Source organism: Tursiops truncatus, chromosome 18 (assembly GCF_011762595.2).
Source record: "Tursiops truncatus isolate mTurTru1 chromosome 18, mTurTru1.mat.Y, whole genome shotgun sequence".
Taxonomy (NCBI): domain Eukaryota; kingdom Metazoa; phylum Chordata; class Mammalia; order Artiodactyla; family Delphinidae; genus Tursiops; species Tursiops truncatus.
In genome coordinates, this window is record NC_047051.1 from 24662398 (window position 1) to 24685009 (window position 22612).

General features: G+C 37.6%; 1 protein-coding gene across 6 annotated transcripts in view; it reads left to right on the forward strand.

Annotated features, from left to right (window-relative positions):
* VWA8 (von Willebrand factor A domain containing 8) overlaps positions 1-22612 on the forward strand; it is a 364937-nt gene that overhangs the window by 223917 nt on the left and 118408 nt on the right. For all 6 annotated transcript variants that reach the window (XR_012327693.1, XR_012327692.1, XM_073795252.1 and 3 more), the window contains exons 27-29: positions 12583-12691; positions 13826-13964; positions 16547-16746. Coding sequence is in view for 4 of the 6 variants with exons in the window: in XM_073795252.1 (XP_073651353.1) it covers positions 12583-12691; positions 13826-13964; positions 16547-16746 (448 nt within the window). In the remaining 2 variants the exon portion in view is untranslated. The remainder of the gene's footprint in view (positions 1-12582; positions 12692-13825; positions 13965-16546; positions 16747-22612) is intronic.

Sequence of the window (22612 nt, forward strand, 5' to 3'; positions counted from 1 at the left end):
AGCAGAAGGGTGGTATTGGGCTTTACAGTTTCATAGTCCTTGCCCTTTATTCTCTCGGTATATTATGAAGTAGCTTCACAGCCATTTTATTTGCTTTCAGCTCCTTTATGGGGGTGCAGAGAAAAATTTAAAAATATCACCAATCTACATAGAAATTGTCAAGATCTATGAACCTTCTTCCATACTCATCTTCAGCAGTCTCACAGAATTATCCTTGATTCTTTAGGCGTTTGTAAGTGATATCTGTCACCTGGCTGAGTAGAAATCCCCAATCCCGACCGATAGGTAACTCTTCCAGATACACTTGCAGAGTAGATTGCATTGTTTGTTGAGAGTCATGTAGTCAGGATGCAGTGAGGAAGATCTGCCATGGTGGTTTGCAACTTGCCATCAAGATGAGAAACAAGTAGGTGAAGATGTTGTCAGTTGTAATGTAACCAAATATTCATTCATTTAACAAACACTATGGTACATTTATGTGGTAAACACTAAGTAGGGAGTCAGAAATATAAAGGTGAAGAAGGCTCAGTACCTGCCTTCAAGGAGGTCATTATAATTGGGGAAGCACTGAAGTAGAGTGACTTGTGTTCTGTGAGAGCCACACAAGAGCGAGTGAAGAGGTGGGGTTGCTGCCTTCTGCCCTGGGGGAGATTCAGGGACAGTAACCAAGCTGAATCTTTATAGGATGACTAGGTGTTCTCCAGGCAAATAAAGGAGAAGAAAGCGCTTCACGCAGAGACAGTTTTAAGAGGTCATGGTGCCTTTTGGAAAATGCAAGTATTTTGGTGACTAAAACTAAAGATTAAATGAGGGCATGCTATGTGGTGAGACTAAAAGGGAGAGAAGAGTCGGGGGAACCCTAGAAGAATTTGAAGCCAGAAAGTAGCATGGTCTGATTCATAATTTAGGAAGACCCCTTTAAGTTTTCTAAAGATAAGAAACTGAAAGGCCGTGAAACTGAAGGCAGGAAGACCCACCTGCTGGGAAGCAACTGCAGTAATCCCGGTGATGAACAGTGAGAGCTTCCATTGTGGCAGTGGGAATGAAACAGAGGGACGCCGGTGAGAGAGGTTTCCGTAGCAGGGTCGATGGATTCTGAGTGCCAGAGATACAAGTGAGTAAGATGTCAGCCTTACCTTCAATGAATTAACAATCTTGGGAAAACATGTAAACTCCCAACCTTATTACGCAATTTTATGTTCAAAGTACTACATTCGCAGTAGGGTTTCTCATCCTGTGAGTCCTTTTTGTGGGAAATAACAGGACTCAAACAACCTTTTTTTTTTTTTTACTTGGGCCTCTTACTGTTGTGGCCTCTCCCGTTGCGGAGCACAGGCTCCGGACGCGCAGGCTCAGCGGCCATGGCTCACGGGCCCAGCCGCTCCGTGGCATGTGGGATCTTCCCGGACCGGGGCACGAACCCGTGTCCCCTGCATCGGCAGGTGGACTCTCAACCACTGCGCCACCAGGGAAGCCCCAAACAACTTTTGTTTGTTTGTTTGTTTTCTGGGAAAATTTCCAACTGGGAAAGTTTCAGTCCCAGTCATTATTGATGTGAATAATTAGAAACGGAAAGAATTTAAGATTGGAAAATACTAAGATGTAGTTGGTAAAGCAGATGGCAGAAAAAGAGAAGTTTTTGCAGTGAAATTTGAAGAGAGATTAGGGAAAGGAAACCCAAGCCCCAGAACGGTAGTTTCACATCTTCTATGAAGAAGAAGAAAGCCAGAGATATGTGGAGCAAGGTGACAACATCTGCTTTAGCACGGAGTGACCCTGGGCAGCAGCACAGACCCTGCGCAGTGTCACGCTGGATACCAGGGAGCAATTTGAGAAGTGTTAGCCAAGAATAACAAGTTTCCCTAAATCTTTTTCCATCCTATATCCAAATGAATCTTTATTTCTGTGACCACAGCAGGACCTTGGTGGCAGAGGTGCACAAGTCTAAGTTATAAAGTGAAAACCATAATGTCTAAATGCAGAGCCAGCCAGTGAAAGGGAAAGCACATGTACATACTCGTGTACATATCATTCGCAGCAAAGCAAAATTCATTTACCAGCAACATGTGTGACCGTAGGGAAGGGAAATTCAGAAGTTTCTAGCAAACAAGGGAGGGTAATTGGGGATAGTAGTACCCATTATTACTAATTTAAAGTGTTTAGAGTGACATTTCTGTTTTCTCTATGTAGTGTGTTGACTTTTTATTTTAGTGAGTATAAATATTTACAAGGGATTTCATAGATTCACTTCTGACCATGCTCTCTAAAACTGTTATTCTCTATCAGGTCTTAAATTTGAAAATGGCAAATTCTACAGAACTCTATCTTAAGAGTTTCTAAGAGTTCCATATGTACAAATTTCCATGGAAACCCAGAAGAGCAAGAGATTCATTCTGCCCAGAAAGAAATATGGGAGAGGGATGCAAGGGGAAGTAATATTTGAATTGGGCCTTAAAGATGAGAAGGATTTCATCAAAGAGGCAATAGCAGAAAGGAATTCTGGGCTGAAGTAATAACCTCATGGAAGCATGAAAATGCATAGCGTGTTCAGGAACAGCAAGTAGCAATTTGAGGTAACTAAGGCATACATTAGCTGGAGAGTAAGAGGAAGGGGTAAGAACCAAAGGTGGAAATATTTGTCAGTGTTATTCTATTAAAGGTTCCAGTAAACTCAGTTAATTATTACCAGAGGTTAGATTTAAAACGTTAGGAATGAGTGAGGCCTGCTAAAATTGGAGTTGTTCTTTTTCTTCTCAAAGATGGTAGTAATTGGTGAATTTTTGAGTGTCGGTGGAACTACCCAGAAGGGTTCCATTATTCCCATGAAAATTAGTAGTTCTTGTGGTAAGGAAATGTTTCAGGAATTGTTGATAATAGGTATATCAACAACTTTTGCAGAATGCCCCTAGAAAGATCCAAATCTTTTTCATGTGTTTCTTTCATACTCCAGAAATAGTATTGGCAAATGTTCAGAGAAGGCAGAAGTTTGCCAGAACATACTCTTTAAAACCCCAGCTCACCTCTATGGAACAATCTTAGACAAATCTCTTGTATGTCATTCAGACTCTATAACTCAACTTTGGTGTCCATGTGCACCGTGTTATGAAATGTATGCATGCTTAAAAAAAACTTTTTCCTTTCTGTAACTTGGCTAAGTGCTATAATTTGACCTGAGTCATAATTTTGAAAGTCACCTTTTTTTTTAGTTAAAAGTTTTTCTTCCAGATCTTTATTAATTCTTCCACAAGGGATTAAGAAACATCACAACATATGAATTGAAATACTTCATTGTTTTAAAAAACATAAATTCATGAATGACATGATAAAAAGTAGTACTATTAATAAGTCTTAAGTTCATCCTCTTCCCCTTTAAAATCAAATCCAGACATCATTCCAGCTAGGACTTTAACAGACTTAAACAATACAAGTGACAAGATCTTAAAACTATGGAAAATGGCATTGTTGTTTCAATCAGGTCAGGTATAACAACTTAAGTCTGGTTGGAGTTGAGTGACAGATTTCAGTAATGGAATGTAGGGCCTTTTGCTAACTGGTTAGTAGTTAGAATTACCCCCAAATTACTGTTGAATATGTCTCGAATTCCAAAGCTTATTCATACACTCAGTTATAATTCCCCTTCCCCCTAACTACTAACTTATTGAAGGGGAGAGAGTTAATAACCATCAAATTTTTCCACAACTTATTGGGAGGACTTAGTGGAAAATAAATGAGGGGCTTTGGTTTACCTCAGTTGGCCAGCCTGGAGCCCACAGGAAGTCTAGAAACAACTCCCTGTGTTACCAAGGATCTGACAGAGTCAGTTTGATTGTGCAACAGCAGAACACCCTGCGTATGTGACTTTCAGTTGCAATTGTTAACGCTAATAGCATCTTGTTATGTGGTTCTGGAATAGCTTCTATATGGGGCACCTGAAGGTCTTTCCCATACTCTGCCAACCAAACTGCTAGTACTATTTTTAAATGGAACCAGGCAACCTGTAATTTCCATGACTGTTACTTAGAATGAGTTGGCAAGTTCAAAGCAGCTTTCATGAATATCCCTGGGGGTTGTCAGTAAAAATTGGAAGTCAAGCAAAGTTACTTTTTCCCAAATGGATAAAGGTTTTTGGTTTTGTTTTGTTTTTAGCATCTGTATGATACTTTGTGGGATTATTAAAGGATATATTAGACATTTTTTTAGGCTAGATTTCAACCTATCAACCGAGCATCATTTTTATTAAGCAGTTCTCCACTTCTGATTAGATTTCCAGATGTGTAACTGTTTCTCTTGTCTTCAAAGAGCCAATTTAGGATGTATGTAGAGCTCCTTTTTTTTAAAAAAAAAAACAGCAATTTTGTCTATCAGGCACCTATTCTATTGATAGGTATAGGTATAGATAGGTATAGATAGGTATAGATAATTTCATTCTGTTTGTTTATTTTAACTCCAGAGCACTAAGGTAATGTAAGATCTACCACTGGTACTTCGCTCCACTCACTTTAGTGATCATCAGAGACCTCCCCCAGCTGTAAGAAACCAGAACCTTACAGATTATCCCTTTCATATCACAAAGGAAGAAATTAACACTCAGAGAAATTGTCTAACTTTTCCCTTCACAAGTTTGCTAGTTAATAAAAGAACTAGCACTAGAACCTACTAAGTCTTCTACACTAGAGGGAACTTAGGTGTGTCTCCTTCCTTTGTTTTCTCCTCTGTATTTAGAGACTTAATTCTCCTTTGGTGAACTGCTGAAAGCAATGAAGAATCCTGTTCATTCCCTAAACAAGGACAGGGAGATTCCAGTCTATGAGATGTTTTCAAGATCTGCCCTTTTGACACGGAAATGTGTTTTTATAACATTTAAGAGAGAACACAGTAATAGTAAATCCTCTGACTCACTGCCTCTTCCACCTCATTACCGGTAGAAACATGGAAATAAGTGGATGACCGATCAGGATAATTGTCCACGTACTTAAAATGTATTTTAAATGACAGATACAAAAACACATACGTACTTCCGAATGATTTATGACTTAGAAAAATTTCAATGTAAATTTCTTTTAAATTTCTTTCCTTCTGTGTTAAACATTAACATTTCAAAGGACAAAAATCATATTCCACCAGAAAGCATGGTTTCATATTCTTTTTTTGTACAATTTAGCAAACCTTTTTTAAATTTAATTTTATTTATTTTTTATACAGCCGGTTCTTATTAGTTATCCATTTTATACATATTAGTGTATACCTGTCAATCCCAATCACCTAATTCATCACACCACCACCACCATCCCCTGCCACTTTCCCCCCTTGGTGTCCATATGTTTGTTGTCTACATCTGTGTCTCAATTTCTGCCCTGCAAGCCGGTTCATCTGTACCATTTTTCTAGGTTCCTCATATATGAGTTAATATGCGATATTTCTTTTTCTCTTTCTGACTTACTTCACTCTGTATGACAGTCTCTAGATTCATCCACATCTCTACAAATGACCCAATTTCATTCCTTTTTATGGCTGAGTAATATTCCATTGTATACATGTACCACATCTTCTTTATCCATTGGTCTGTCACTGGGCATTTAGGTTGCTTCCATGACCTGGCTATTGTACATACTGCTGCAATGAACATTGGGGTGCATATGTCTTTTTGAATTATAGTTTTCTCTGGGTATATGCCCAGTAGTGGGATTGCTGGGTCATATGGTAATTCTGTTTTTAGTTTTTTAAGGAACCTCCATACTGTTCTCCATAGTGGCTGTATCAATTTACATTCCCACCAACAGTGCAAGAGGGTTCCCTTTTCTCCACACCCTCTCCAGCATTTGTTTGTAGATTTTCTGATGATGCCCATCCTAACTGGTGTGAGGTGATACCTCACTGTAGTTTGGATTTGCATTTCTCTAATAATTAGTGATGTTGAGCAGCTTTTCATGTGCTTCTTGGCCATCTGTATGTCTGCTTTGGAGAAATGTCTATTTAGGTCTTCTCCTCACTTTTTGATTGGCTTGTTTGCTTTTTTAATATTGAGCTGCATGAGCTGTTTATATATTTTGGAGATTAATTCTTTGTCCGTTGATTTGTTCGCAAATATTTTCTCCCATTATGAGGGCTGTCTTTTGGTCTTGTGTGTAGTTTCCTTTGCTTTGCAAAAGCGTTTAAGTTTCATTAGGTCCCATTTGTTTATTTTTGTTTTTATTTCCATGACTCTAGGAGGTGGATCAAAAAAGATCTTGCTGTGATTTATATCAAAGAGTGTTCTTCCTATGTTTTCCTCTAGGAGTTTTATAGTGTCTGGTCTTATATTTAGGTCTCTAATCCATTTTGAGTTTATTTTTGTGTATGCTGTTAGGGAGTTTTCTAATTTCATTCTTTTTGTTGTTGTTGTTTGTTTTGTTTTGGGTTTTTTTTGCGGTACACGGGCTTCTCACTGCTGTGGCCTCTCCCGCCATGGAGCACAGGCTCCGGACACGCAGGCCCAGTGGCCATCACTCATGGGCCCAGCCGCTCCGCAGCACGTGGGATCCTCCCGGACCGGGGCACGAACCCGTGTCCCCTGCATTGGCAGGCGGACTCTCAACCACTGCGCCACCAGGGAAGCCCTCTAATTTCATTCTTTTACATGGAGCTGTCCAGTTTTCCCAGCACCACTTATTGAAGAGGCTGTCTTTTCTCCATTTTATATGCTTGCCTCCTTTGTCATAGGTTAGTTGACCATAGGTGCGTGGATTTATCTCTGGGCTTTCTATCCTGTTCCATTGATCTATATTTCTGTTTTTTTGTCAATACCATATTGTCTTGATTACTGTAGCTTTGTAGAATGGTCTGAAGTCAGGAAGTCTGATTCCTTCAGCTCCGTTTTTTTCCCTCAAGACTGTTTTGGCTATTCGGGGTCTTTTTGTCTCCATACAAATTTTAAGACTTTTTTTTCTAGTTCTGTAAAAAATGCCATTGGTAATTTGATGGGGATTGCATTGAATCTGTAGATTGCTTTGGGTAGTATGGTCATTTTCACAGTGTTGATTCTTCCAATCCAAGAACATGGTATATCTCTCCATCTGTTTGTATCATCTTTAATTTCTTTCAACAGTGTCTTATAGTTTTCTGTCTACAGGTCTTTTGTCTCCCTAGGTAGGTTTATTCCTAGGTATTTTATTCTTTTTGTTGCGATGGTAAATGGGAGTGTTTCCTTAATTTCTCTTTCAGATTTTTCATCATTAGTGTATAGGAATGCAAGAGATTTCTGTGCATTAATTTTGTATCCTGCAACTTTACCAAATTCATTGATTAGCTCTAGTAGCTTTCTGGTGGCATCTTTAGGATTCTTTATGTATAGTATCATGTCATCTGCAAACAGTGACAATTTTACATCTTTTCCAATTTGTATTCCTTTCATTTCTTTTTCTTCTCTGATTGCCGTGGTTAGGACTTCCAAAACTGTGTTGAATAATAGTGGCAAGAGTGGACATCCTTGTCTTGTTCCTGGTCTTAGGGGAAATGTTTTCGGTTTTTCACCATTGAGAATGATGTTTGCTGTGGGTTTGTCATATATGGCCTTTGTTATGTTGAGGGAGGTTCCCTCTATGCCCACTTTCTAGAGAGTTTTTATCATAAATAGGTGTTGAATTTTTTCAAAAGCTTTTTCTGCATCTATTGAGATGATCATATGGTTTTTATTCAATTTGTTTATATGGTGTATCACATTGATGGATTTGCCTATATTGAAGGATCCTTACATCCCTGGGATAAATCCCACTTGATCATGGTGTACGATCCTTTTAATGTGTTGTTGGATTCTGTTTGCTAGTATTTTTTTTTTTTTGCTGTATGCAGACCTCTCACTGTTGTGGCCTCTCCCATTGCGGAGCACAGGCTCCGGACACGCAGGCTCAGTGGCCATGGCTCATGGGTTCAGCCGCTCTGTGGCATGTTGGATCTTCTCGGACCAGGGCACGAACCCGTGTCCCCTGCATCGGCAGGCGGACTCTCAACCACTGCGCCACCAGGGAAGCCCGTGTTTGCTACTATTTTGTTGAGGCTTTTTGCATCTATATTTATCAGTGATATTGGTCTGTAATTTTCTTTTTTTGTAGTATCTTTATCTGGTTTTGGTATCAGGGTGATGGTGGCCTCATAGAGTGAGTTTGGGAGTGTTCATTCCTCTGCAGTTTTTTGGAAGAGTTTGAGATGGATGGGTGTTAGCTCTTCTCTAAATGTTTGAGAGAATTCACCTGTGAAGCCATCTGGTCCTGGACTTTTGTTTGTTGGAAGATTTTTAATCACAGTTTCAGTTTCATTACTTGTGATTGGTCTGTTCATATTTTCTGTTTCTTCCTGGTTCAGTCTTGGAAGGTTATACCTTTCTAAGAATTTTTCCCATTTCTTCCAGGTTGTCCATTTTATTATCATAGAGTTGCTTGTCGTAGTCTCTTTGGATGCTTTGTAGTTCTGCGGTGTCTGTTGTAACTTCTTTTTTGTTTCTAATTTCATTGAGTTGAGTCTTCTCCCTCTTTTTCTTGATGAGTCTGGCTAATGGTTTATCAATTTTGTTTATCTTCTCAAAGAACCAGCTTTTAGATTTATTGATCTTTGCTATTGTTTTCTTTGTTTTTATTTCATTTATTTCTGCTCTGATCTTTATGATTACTTTCCTTCTGCTAATTTTGGGTTTTGTTTGTTCTTCTTTCTCTTGTTCCTTTAGGGGTAAGTTTAGAATGTTTATTTGGGATTTTTCTTGTTTCTTGAAGTAGGCTTGTATAGCTACAAACTTCCCTCTTAGAACTGCTTTTGCTGCATCCCCTAGGTTTTGGATCGTTGTGTTTTCATTATCATTTGTCTCTAGGTATTTTTTGATTTCCTCTTTGATTTCTTCAGTGATCTCTTGGTTATTTAGTAACGTCTTGTTTAGCCTCCATGTGTTTGTGTTTTTTTCCTGTAATTGATTTCTAATCTCATAGCGTTGTGGTCAGAAAAGATGCTTGATATGATTTCAGTTTTAAATTTACTGAGGCTTAATTTGTGACCCAAGATGTGATCTAACCTGGAGAATGTTCCATGCGCACTTGAGAAGAAAGTGTAATCTGCTGTTTTGGGATGGAATATCCTATAAATATCAATTAAATCTATCTGGTCTATTGTGTCATTTAAAGCTTGTGTTTCCTTATTAATTTTCTGTTTGGATGATCTGTCCATTGGTGTAAGTGAGGTGTTAAAGTCCCCTACTATTATTGTGTTACTGTCGACTTCCTCTTTTATAGCTGTTTGCAGTTGCCTTATGTATTGAGGTGCCCCTATGTTGGGGGCATATATATTTATAATTGTTATATTTCCTTCTTGGATTGATCCCTTGATCATTATGTAGTGTCCTTCCTTGTCTCTTTTAACATTCTTTATTTTAAAGTCTATTTTATCTGATATGAGTATTGCTTTCTTTTGATTTCCATTTGCATGGAATATCTTTTTCCATCCCCTCACTTTCAGTCTGAATGTGTCCCTAGGTCTGAAGTGGGTCTCTTGTAGACAGAATATATATGGGTCTTGTCTTTGTATCCATTCAGCAAGTCTGTGTCTTTTGGTTGGAGCATTTAATCCATTCCTGTTTAAGGTAATTATCGATATTTGTGTTCCTATTACCATTTTCTTAATTGTTTTGGGTTTGGCTTTGTAGGTCCTTTTCTTCTCTGGTGTTTTCCACTTAGAGAAGTTCCTTTAGCATTTGTTGTAAAGCTGGTTTGTTGGTGCTGAATTCTCTTAGCTTTTGCTTGTCTGTAAAGCTTTTGATTTCTCCATCGAATCTGAACGAGATCCTTGCTGGGTAGAGTAATCTTGGTTGTAGTTTCTTCCCTTTCACCACTTTAAGTATATGATGCCACTCCCTTCTGGCTTGTAGAGTTTGTGCTGAGAAATCAGCTTTTAACCTTATGGAAGTTCCCTTGTATGTTGTCATTTTTCCCTTGCTGCTTTCAATAACTTTTCTTTGTCTTTAATTTTTGCCGATTTGATTACTATGTGTCTCGGTGTGTTTCTCCTTGGGTTTATCCTGTATGGGACTCTCTGCACTTCCTGGACTTGGGTGGCTATTTCCTTTCCCATGTTAGGGAAGTTTTCAACTATAATCTCTTCAAATATTTTCTCGGGTCCTTTCTCTCTCTCTTCTCCTTCTGGGACCCCTATAATGCAAATGTTGTTGTGTTTAATGTTGTCCCAGAGGTCTCTTAGGCTGTTTTCATTTCTTTTCATTCTTTTTTCTTTATTCTGTTCCACAGCAGTGAATTCCACCATTCTGTCTTCCAGGTCACTTATCTGTTCTTCTGCCTCTGCTATTGATTCCTTCTAGTGTATTTTTCATTTCAGTTATTGTATTGTTCATCTCTGTTTGTTTGTTCTTTCGTTCTTCTAGATCTTTGTTAAACATTTCTTGCATCTTCTCAATCTTTGCCTCCATTCTTTTTCTGAGGTCCTGCACCATCTTCACTATCATTATTCTGAATTCTTTTTCTGGAAAGTTGCCTATCTCTACTTTATTTAGTTGTTTTTCTCGGGGTTTATTTTGTTCCTTCATCTGGTACATAGCCCTCTGCCTTTTCATTTTGTCTGTCTCTCTGTGAATGTGGTTTTTGTTCCACAGGCTACAGGATTGTAGTTTTTCTTGCTTCTGCTGTCTGCCCTCTGGTGCATTAGGCTATCTAGGAGGCTTGTGCAAGTTTCCTGATGGGAGGGACTGGTGGTGGGCAGAGCTGGCTGTTGCTTTGGTGGGCAGAGCTCAGTAAAACTTTAATCCTCTTGTCTGCTGATGGGTAGAGCTGAGTTTCCTCCCTGTTAATTGTTTGGCCTGAGGCGATCCGGGCTCTTTGGTGGGCCTAATGGCGGACTCTGGGAGGGCTCACACCAAGGAGTGCTTCCCAGAACTTCTGCTGCCAGTGTCCTTGTCCTCACGGTGAGACACAACCACCCCCTGCCTCTGCAGGAGACCCTCCAACACTAGCAGGTAGGTCTGGTTCAGTCTCCTGTGGGGTTACTGCTCCTTCCCCTGGGTCCCGGTGCACACACTACTTTGTGTGTGCCCTCCAAGAGTGGAGTCTCTGTTTCCCCCAGTCCTGTCGAAGTCCTGCATTCAAATCCAGCTAGCCTTCAAAGTCTGATTCTCTAGGAATTCCTCCTCCCATTGCTGGAACCCCAGATTGGGAAGCCTGACGTGGGCCTCAGAACCTTCACTCCAGTGGGTGGACTTCTGTGGTATAAGTGTTCTCCAGTTTGTGTCACCCACCCAGTAGCTATAGGATTTGATTTTGTTGTGATTGTGCCCCTCCTACCATCTCATTGTGGCTTCTCCTTTGTCTTCGGATGTGGAGTATCTTTTTTGGTGAGTTCCAGTGTCTTCCTGTCAATGATTGTTCAGCAGTTAGTTGTGATTCTGGTGTTCTTGCAAGAGAGAGTAAGAGCACATCCTTCTACTCCGCCATCTTGAACCAATCTTCTCTGGTTTCGTATTCTATGCAAAAAATATCTAAGCCTTGTGTGGTCTTATTAAGTATATGGAGATATTTTGTGAGATTACTCTTTCACTGAAAATAAAATGATTTTCTAAATATTAATATGTACTCTTTTAATGATCATCACGCTCATTTCAAGCATACATTTCAATTTATAGCCACATATACGTGCCTTATTTTTAAAGAACTTTTAACTCTGAATCATTTTTGGCCTTCACTTACCATGGAATAAGAAATTTATAATGAATTAAGTGACAAATTAATGGTTCCTCTTTTAAAGATTCAAAGAAAAGGTAGCATGATTAAAAAATAAAAACTTATTCTAAAGAATTTGTCTGTGGGTTTGTACTTTAGCGTTGCTATATTTGTTTTCGCAAGTTATTTTGTTTAAATGTAATTTTAAATAAAATGGAATCTAAACACAGAATAATTCCATTAGAAGTCAGAATAGTAGCTCCCTTGGTAGGGGTAATGACTGAAGTGGTCCATGGGAGTTTCTGAGTGTTGGTGATGCTTGGGTGCTGGACGCACACGTGTGCTCAGGACTAAGTGGCACATTTATATGAACGTTTCTGCAGGTATATTATATGTCAAGTCAAAGTTAAAAAAAAAAATTAAAGTGCTAAGATAGACCCTATGAAATTTGCCCTGTACAACTTACAAGCATGTGACTGGTAGTACTGTGTACTATTTATTATTTGATTTCAAATTTAGGAGAATAGAATGAAAAAATTGATGGATTGCTCCATTGTTTTTCCTAAATCCTTCCTATACTGTAATGGGAATTTGATATTAAATTGCTAAGTATTTACCAATTCAGGGAAAAAATATGTAAACCCTAATTATATTTGTCATTAAGGTAAAAACAGACTAGGACCTTACCTTCTGAGTTTCTGAAATGTGAAATCTTTTTCTCTTCAAAGTATGTTTTAAATATCATATTAAAGACTATCTTTTAATAAAATTAAATATAACTCACTTCTAAGTAAAGCATTCCTCAAATTTGCTTGTGTGGTCGGTAATATATGGCTCATTATTTTTTCCTATGACTTGGAAACAAGAAGAAATGTTTATTCTTCAAATTAATCCTTGACAGGTTGCCTTTGCCACAGCAGACCTTCATGGGCTATTGGACAATTGGTCAGTCAAGAAATGGAATGCAAAAACTATTGTGTCCAGCAGAAACTCATCGTATAGATGTAAAGGTTGATATCATTCTTTCTTCATTAGAATATTGAATGTTATCCATTTTTCTGTATCTTCCCTGGAGAAAATCCATTCAATCTCAGAAATGACTTGTTCTGATGTTATTGTAGAATAGATTAACTTCTGCTCTAATTCTTAAGCCAGTCTGGCCTCTGAGGGACTCAATGTAGGTAATGGCTAATGACCAGTAGAATTCCTAAGCGCTATCCTGTATTTCAGGAAAGTCAGATAGGATGGTTACTCCATTATATTTGTTTTCGTGAAAAAGGGCAAAGGAATATCAGTCACTAGTTGCAATAGAAACCCCTCTAGGTTTGACTGTGGGGAATTAGATGCTTATAAAATCATTAGAAAGGACAGGAGGAACAGAGTCAAGGGACCATCGCTGGACTTTTGGTTTCAAGATGAGTGTTTTTGCTTCTGCTACCACCCCTGTTGTTGGGAGCTGCACAGTAAGGCAGGCTCAGCAAACTTTTCCTGTAAAGGGCCAGATAGTAAATATGTTAGGCATTGTGACCATACAGATTCTGTCACAACTACTCAACTTTGCCATGGGAGCAAAAAAGCAGCCTCAGACAGTACATTAACTAGTATCAGTCACTAGTTGCAATAGGAGTGTGAGGAATGTCGTTTTTAATCTTCTAGCTCCTAAGATACAGCCTAGATAGAAGGGGTGAGAGCGCCCATGGATGGCAAAATAGTAAATATCTAACCCAAACATTTTTGATTAATTAAGGACTGTAAGTGCATGCAAATCAATGTTCAAGAGTCAACTGTATTTAAAAAATTATTCTGGTTTGGACAGCTCTGGGTCCCAATACTTGAAGTTCAAAACTTGCTTAGGAAAGAATGAAGGAATGAGAACTCCTATGGGATTTTACATCTGCTATATTTTGTGAGTAAAAAAAAAAAGAAAGTGAGAAATTAAATAAGATAGCACATGTGAAAGCATTTATAAATGCAAGTATATGGTATTATGATTGTTATAAGTGTCATGCTAGTCAGTAAAATGAGAAGAGGCATATCAAGATGTGGAATATTTGAACTGAAAATCTGTATTTTGGAAGAACTTTAGCTTTTCTACTTTTTGCCAACTACACAAATGTCTTAACTCAGATAACTATTTTTTGTAGGGTCCAGCACTTATAAACATACAGGAGTATCCAATAGAAAGACATGAAGGAAGATCCCAAACCTTTACTGAAGAATGTGCCTCCTGGAAGTTACCATTGGATGAAATTAACTTAATCTGCGACATCGCTACATCACATGGTATGTCAGTTTATTCTTTTGATTTTTCCTTCCTGCAGTGATTTTTTTAAAAGCGGGATCAAAATAACCTGTAGACATCAAGAAGTCTATGATAGACTCAGTAACTGTGTCATTCTTGGATTGGATGGCAATTATATGTAATTTAGAACTAATTTCCTATAACAACCTAACAAAATACTATTGTGAAATCCACGTAAGCACTGCTGAGTTTATATGCATATGTCTGCTTCTCATTACCATTGTAGCACAAAGTTAAACACACCCAGGCGTGTGCTAAAAATAGAAGAGGGAAAGAAAAAGGAAAAACATTGGATTTTTTTTGGCTCGGATTCCAGTTTGGTGATTGCATGAACCCTGAAAGCAGGAGGATTTGCAGTCATTAAACCTCTTGTTGTAAAGAATGGCAAATAAAGGATGTGAATTTCTGGCATCTGCTTCTCTGGACTGTTGCCATTACCTACTGATTCATGCGGTGTGCCCTGGGTACTTTTTGGCAGAAGTTTTCAATTGATGGCAGTTACCAAGGTGATATAAACAGAAGTGATGGCAGGGGAAAGGGAGAAATTCTCTAACTTGTCTACAATGGAGGTTATTCAGGCAAAAATTCAGAAGCAAGTTTTTGTTCATGTAAGTTCTGTGGATGTTTTCTCCAACATCAGCTATGTTGAGTAAAAATATGTGCTTTTAAAATGTACAGGGTTTTTGTTGGTAACAGATTGGTGCCCCTATTAAGATATTTTACATTCACTAGTAGAGACTAAGTATGAATGTTACGGATAAAATTTGAACTTTGCCCTTGTCTCACATTTAGAGATTGTAAGTAAGTATGCTGTGATCCTCTGCCCCATGCCAGTGACACGTGTCATTAAACCTTGTCACAGCCTCACAATTCTCACAGGCAGCCACTGTGAGCCAGTCAGAATTGGTCCTTGAAAATGAACTCATTTGCTGTCCCTCACATAATTCAACCCTCTATTTTAGTGTTGTCCACATTTGCGAGCTAGGTTTTTGTGTTGTTTTTTATTTCTTTGTTTTTTTACCTATTCTATATTGGTGAGAGGAAAGAACATTTTCTTGGGTTAGCGTCAGGGTTAAATATACATATATGTGTGTGTGTGTGTGTGTGTGTGTGTGTGTGTGTGTGTGTGTGTGTATATATATATATATATATATATATTTGAGCCGAAGACCAAACAGCACTTAATGCCTGCAATAAGAGAGAGCAATTGTAAGTTCGTGAAGTACATTTCTATTTATTTTTTTCTTTTTACATTTCTATTAATACTGTTATTATATTCCCTGGTCCCTATACTGTGTACAAAGGTGCTCAATAAATGTTGAATTGAACTTATTTGTGCTGATAGTAGAAGCATTAAAAAGATTCTTAAATTATAAGTTGTGTGATTCTATCTGATATTTAGAACTGTAGCACACATACACACACACACACACACACACACACACAGAGTTCACATTGTCTCCTAAATCATATGTCTTCTTCTGCCCTTCCATTGATTTGTGTTTCTTATCAATGTTAGCTTATTTAAATTTACCATATCTTTATATATATTTATATATATTTGAGTTTTCTATATCTTTATATATATTTAGTCTTTATGTGTAGACATGACATATACATGCACACACACATACACTATATTTTTTTTCCAGATTTTCATATCTTGTGTCTTAGTTTTGGGTTCAGAAAATATGACCACTGTAAATAGATACCTGGATGATGAGTGATGTTAATAGCATTTATTATACAGAAGCAGCTTAATCCCTTGCTTCAAGGTTCCCAGAAATAGAGATTATGGGAAACATAGTCCAAAGTCTGGCTTCTCTAAGGGAAGCCCTCAAACCAACAGCAGTGACATCTCGTGGGAGCTTGTTGGAAAAGCAGAGTCTGAAACCCCACCTCAGACCCACTGAATCAGAATCTGCATTTTCATTAGATCCCCAGGTGATGCACATGCACTTGAAAGTTGAAGAAGCACTGAAATAGAATTCAAAAAATGGACCTAGTCAAGTACTAGTTTGAAAAGACAGAGACTTTGTAATAATAAATACACAAATATGAAAAAAGATAATTTGGAAAATAAGATCCATAGAGCTAAGAACAAAAAATGGGATTACTTATTTACTAGAAAAGCCTAAAGATCTAGTAACTAGCCGGGAAATGCCAGATTAGCAGATAGAAGATGTTGACCAGCTGTTGTCCATCTGAGCCAATAATAAAATAAGAGGGAACAGACTTTTACTGAGGCGTAAAATACTTTCATGCAAGGAAGAATTTCCTGACATTGAGGAGTGTTAAATATTTAATGGTGTTAGCATGAGATGTTATAGATTCTTTGGGGACCAGATACTTACTTCCAGGAATAGGTAGGTGTGACCCAATGTACATTTACAGCAGGTGCGAAATTGCTTCTGCAAGTGCTCTTCAACCTAATCAATCCATTTGCAAATCATCTGCTGAGTTCTGATTGTGTGCTGCCTCACGATTCAGTTTTCACTGGACCTTTTGACCAGTCAGAAAATCTATTGCAGACCATGGAATTGACACTTTTTTGTCATTTCAGAAAATGAGGAAAATACTCTCTATGTAGTTGCATGCAATCCCGTTTCCTTATACTTTATGAATATGACTGGGAAAAGCGGCTACTTTGTGGACCTTTTTGACATCTTCCCAAGAGCGGCCAGTGGAGTCTGGCACCCATTTGTGACAGTGGCGCCGCTGGGAAATCCCCTCAAGGGTCAAGTGATTCTCCATGAGCAGCAGGTAATGACATGGTCTAATGATGCCCAGGGTAACTGATGCAAAGGAGAAGGCAAGAGTGTTTTTCAACCTATAACTAAAAATATGTGCTTTCATAAAGATTGAGGTCAGGGGCTGAAGGACGGGATCAGGAGTTGTATTTTATCAGTACCACAAGGCAGGCTAATATCTTCCTCTCTGCAGAGACTTCTCAACCTCATCACTAATGACATTTGAGGCTAGATAATTCTTTGTTGTGAAGCTTACATTCTCTTTGCGGGGATAGACAACAAACAAGTAAGCCAACAAATAAATACCAATTTCAAGTAGTGATAGGTGCTGTATAAAAATAAGGTAAGGTCCTAAGGAATGATGGGGGTAGGGTAGGAGGAGATGAAAGGGTAAACGGTACTCAAAAGAGTGCTGAGATATCTCCCCTTAGGAGATGACATTTTACCTGAAACCTGAATGGCATTCTTTATGTGGAGATAGCCATGTAAATATACTGAATGGAATTGTCTTAGTCTGTTTGGGCTGCTGTAACACAAGTACCATAGACTAGGTAGCTTATGAACAGAAGAAATTTATTTCTCACAGTTCTGCAGCCTAGGAAGTCCAAGATCAAGGCACTTGCGTATTCAGCGTCTGGTGAGAACCCACTTCCTAGACAGCTGTCTTTTCATGGTAGCCTCACACGGCAGTAGGAGCAGGGATCTCTTTCGTGTCTCTTTTATAAGGGTGGTAATCCCATTCGTGAAGACTCCACCTTCATGACCTAATCATCTCCATAGGCCCCACTTCCTAATATATTGGGGCTTAGGACTTCAGCCTACAAATTTTGGGAGGGCATCAGGCCATTGCAGGAATACACTGAGATTCTTTAGTATCTAATGATGCTCAAGTTCCAACCATCACTACTATTGTAAGACAACACTAATGAAAAGTACAGATGCCCAGAGTCAGGCTAAAAGTAATTCCAAACAGAAGATATAGGTCAAAAGACAGTGTTTCAATTAATGAGAATTCTCCAGGTCTAAGTTAATCTGTACTATCCAATAGAAAGGAGTACAATGTTTTTGCAGACCTATTACCCACCTAGTATCTACCAAATAGTATACTAAGCATATTATTCATTCATCAGATATGTATCATGTGCCTACTATTAGGGATACTGCCATGAACAAAACAACAAAAATCCTTGTTCTCAAAAGCTTACGTTCTGGTGCAAAAGGTAGACAATAAGCAAAGTAAATAATTACATCTTAAGTCAGAAGATGAGAAGCAAGGGAGAGTAAAATAGAAGGCTGGGAGGAAGGTTGCCTTTAAAACAGGGTGGGCGGGCAGGGATTGCCTAACTGAGAAAGTGATATTTAAGCAAAGATCTGATAGAGGTGAGGGAGAGAAGAGATATCAGGAATAAGAGAGTCCTAGGCAAAGGAATTGTAAGTTCAAAGGCCCAGAGGCTGGAACATGGCTCTCCATCTTTAAAGAAGCGTGGTGGGGAAGACTGAATGAGGGGGAGGGTATAAGGAGGTGGGGTCAAAGAGGTCACTCAGTGGGTTGGGTCAGGGACGTGGTGGAAGGCTGGGGAAGCAGAGGTGTAGAGCCTTGTAAATCATTCTAACGTTCTGCGGCCTGACTGTGAGGAAAGGGGAAGGTCTTAGAGGGTTTCAAGCAGAGGAGAAGCAAGATCTGACTTATATTTTTAAAAGATTTCTCCAGCTCCTCTTAGGTGAATAGTCTGTAGGTACTAAAGCAGAGTGAAGGAGATTAATGAAGAGATTTTTACAATGGTCCAAGCAAGAGATCATTGCAGTTTGGAGGAGGATGGCGGTCATAAGTAATGATGGATTCTGGATATATTCTGAAGGTGGGACCAAGAAGATTTCTGAACAGATCAGATATATGAGGTGAAAGAGAGTAAACTAAGATCAACTTTAAGATGTAGGGCCTGAGCAACTGGAAGGATAGACCTGCCATGAACTGAGATGAGGAAGGAATTGATTTGGAGGGGAAGATTAGATGTATGATTAAATTCGAGATGCCTATAACATATCCAAGTAGGTGATCCTGGTGTTTAACGGAGAAGTCAGAACAGGAAACATACACTGGGCATCACTGGCATATAAATGTTATTTAAAGTCATGAAACTGAAAGAGATCACTAAGGGAATGAATGTGAGTGGAAAAGAGAAGTCTGAGGACTAAGCCCTGGGGCAATGAAATATTAAGAAATGAGAGAGGTGAGGATGAATCAACCCAGGGGAACTGAAAATGAGTGCCCAGTGAAGTAGATGGTTACACCAGGGTGTGGTATCCCAGACGGCAAGTGATGAATATCTCAAGGAGGAGGATCAATTATTAAATGCTGACAAATGTGTCAAGGAGAAGGTTACATACCTTATTCCGTGTTATTCTTCCACAGGCCCAGCGAGGTAGCTTTAGCAATATTTACGTGTGAGAAAACTGAGTCTCAGTAAGTTTAAATAACTTGCCCAGTAAATACATAGTAGAACTGAGGTTCAAACCAAATTGGATTGACATCACCAGAATTAAACTTCATCCATGCTGTCGCTCACTGCAGAAACGTGGGGAAAAGAATGGTCTGAAAATTTTTTAAAGTATTCATAATAGGAAAATATGGAAAAAATGTAATGTTGTTACTTGTTAAGTATTTAAACACACTGTGAAAGTAAAGTGTTACCTAGAAACAGTACTTTTAGACTGTTTCTAATCAAGAATAAAAAGTTGCATAAGTAACACAGCAGTATTTCGTTGAGTAAATAAGTTAACTTTAGACTTTGCCTAAATAATTATCATAAATTCTGAGTTAATAAAATTTTTTCTGGTTTTCACAATTTTTTTCAATATGGCTTTCTCCTAGAAGCAGAATTTATCAATATCCAGCTATTGCTTATAAAGGTTTGTGTCCATCACATTGGAATAAGGGTTTTACTTTATAGATTTCCAACAAAATACCAATGCCATTGAATTGAATTCTATAGCCAGAAGAATCTGTCCTAAAAAGCACATGTCTTGGTGATTTTTGATTCAGGAAACCAATCAAATTTAAATAGGAGTCTGCATTTGGAGTATTTATTCAAACAATCTTGCCAGATTTTCAGCTGTCAGATAAACTGTCAAATTTACATATACCAATTCTTTAAAAGTACGAGATTTTCAGGTTCTCAGGAAGTATTTTATTTTCTCAAAAGATCCAGTTATTTGGCAACATTGCTGACCAATACCCTGCTCACTTATAAGGACTTTCATCACTACCTGTACTCTGAACTGCCTCTTCTTTTCCTAGAGAGGATATATCAGCTGTCGGTTTTATATTATGTCCCTGCTAGGATCTAAGACCTCCTTAATTCCAGATGAACAGCATGTAACTGTAAAAGTTAACAAATGATAAATAATTGTAATCGAATAAAAAATGTGGGCACTGCCATCAGTTCCTTCTCCCCCATTCTGCCCTGACAAAGGAGCTAAAATATTGTAGAGAAGTACTTCCATTAATTCATCTCTCCCTTGTCTTTATACAGCTTGGCAACAGATACATTTCCCTGGTTAGTTTAAGAAGTTGTTCAAAAATTCCTGGCTAAAATAAAATCTTAAGTGAGGAAAGGGAAATTTTGCCATGCCTAAAAATAAAGCCTCCTCCCCCCACCCACCCCATGAGATTACTTATTACATCTGTACAAAGTTTAGAACTTCAGACTTTAGGACATTGAGGTCATCCAGAGGTTACTTTTCTCCCAGTCAAATACAAACATAATAAAATTGCTCACTCGCTTCTCCTCCCTGCCCCCCTTAAAAGAGAGCCAAAACCACAGTTACATGTACTCATATGTGATGCAGAATTCTATTTTTGAACTCAGACAGAATATATCATTATTCATTTACAGAAGGAAACCATTAACATCTAAAAGGATGGAGCAGCAGAACTCCTTCATGTTGCCAATTGCTTCTAGAACTAATTCTAAATACAGCAGTGGCTGGAAACATATATATGTGTGTGTATATAAACATATATATATATATATATCTGTATGTTTTCTGTTACTTAGAAAGATGCAGTTTTTCAGTTCACTTATGCAAAGTTATGAGTATATAAGTATTAGACCCTAAAAAGGAAGAAAAATGCAAAACTGTACTAATTTTTCTGCATAATCATATCTGTTTAATCATCTGCTTATTCTTCTACTTAATCATATTTTGGGATCAAACATTATTTTTAGAACTTTATGTTGCTTAGAAAAGTTAATATTACCCCAAATTGCTTAAGTGCTAACAATTCATGTTAATATTGTACATATTTATCATAAGAGAGAGTTTCTCCTTTAAAAAATACTTACTCAAAAAAGATTTAATCTAGAATAGAGACTGTAAATTTTTAACTTATTAATACATTTTCTTAAGGAAAACTTTAAGAGTTTTCCTTAAGGTTTTCCTCATTTTCAAACTTTCAAATGCCAGGAACGGTGCTTCTTATATGACATGTTGATTTTAAAAAGAATATTACTAACACACATTCTTAATGGAGAATTACATATTATACAGAATGATGCATTCTAAGAGTGTTTATGGAAAAATTTAAGCGTTGTCAACATGCTTGGTAGAATTTTTTAATACAGCCAAGATTCAGAGTATATGGAATAAAGGAGACTTTGGAACAAATACTACTTTAATTCTTGAGCACTTCGGTAAAATTGACTAGTAAAATAAATTGAAACCACACTATGAGGTCTCAGATTTGCAGATGAATCATTACTCTCCTTACATTTCTTTTTATTTCCCTCTAACTGGATTAAGTAATAAAGGGCAAGGGTCATGGTTAATTCATCATTGTATTCTCCTTTGTGCTTTAAATATAAGCTGCTCGATAAATGTTATGGAACAAATGAACAGACTTTTCATGTTTTGTATATATTTTGCAAAATATATATTAATTCTTCGGGTGCTTTGTGATTTTATTTTCCCCAAAGAAAGTTCTTGAAATGAAAAGTTCATAAGGGTTAAGATAACTGAAGGGGCCCCAAATTTAAAACAAAACAAAATAAGACAAAATAAACAAAAACAAGAAAGAAAGAAAAGACGGTTCCTGACAAAAAACTTTCTGGTGCCTTTTTGTAAACCTGTTAGTATAATCTTCAAATGTCTTTAAATTTTAATGAAAAAAGCCCACTTCTTTGCATCTCTTTAAAATATTTAATCTTTTCTGGCTTTCTCAATTTTAAATTCTTATTTCATGTGTTTCTGTTCACTTATTTTAATGCCTAAGGTTAATTTTTTTTTAAATTTTTTTCTTGAAAAAGTCCTCCTAATTACTGAGAGATTATTACTTCATTTGCATAACTGTGATAATGCTGCTGGAGCAATCTCTTGTCTGTACGTTATTACAGCACCAGCTATGAAAGTTCTCAAGCTTAGTGAATGTCAAGATGAAACACTCATTACTAGCTAGGTTCTTGGGGTCCTTGATATTTTCTTGCTAACCCATCTTTATAACATGTACATATTTTCTGAGTTGAACCTGGATTTGTGAAAAGAATAAATGAGATTCAATTATGCACAGCGTAAGAGAGTTTTCAACAGAACCTTCTTTAAGTGTAATTTTGATAAAAGTAAATGGGCTTTTAAAATTATCAATTCTCTTACTTTCCTCATTTGTATGTAATAAAACAGCAATTATGGTTAAGCTAGCCTATATTTACAAGGCGGTGGTTTTAAGATAAAATCTTCAAAGAGAAGATTCTGCATTACATAATTAGAAATATCTTCATTAAACCATCTAATACTTTAAATTCTGTATTAGGGAAAAACATTTAGTGTCTTCATGGTGTCTCTTAAATATTTCAATATTGTCGTCTTCCCTTTGGTTTATTTAT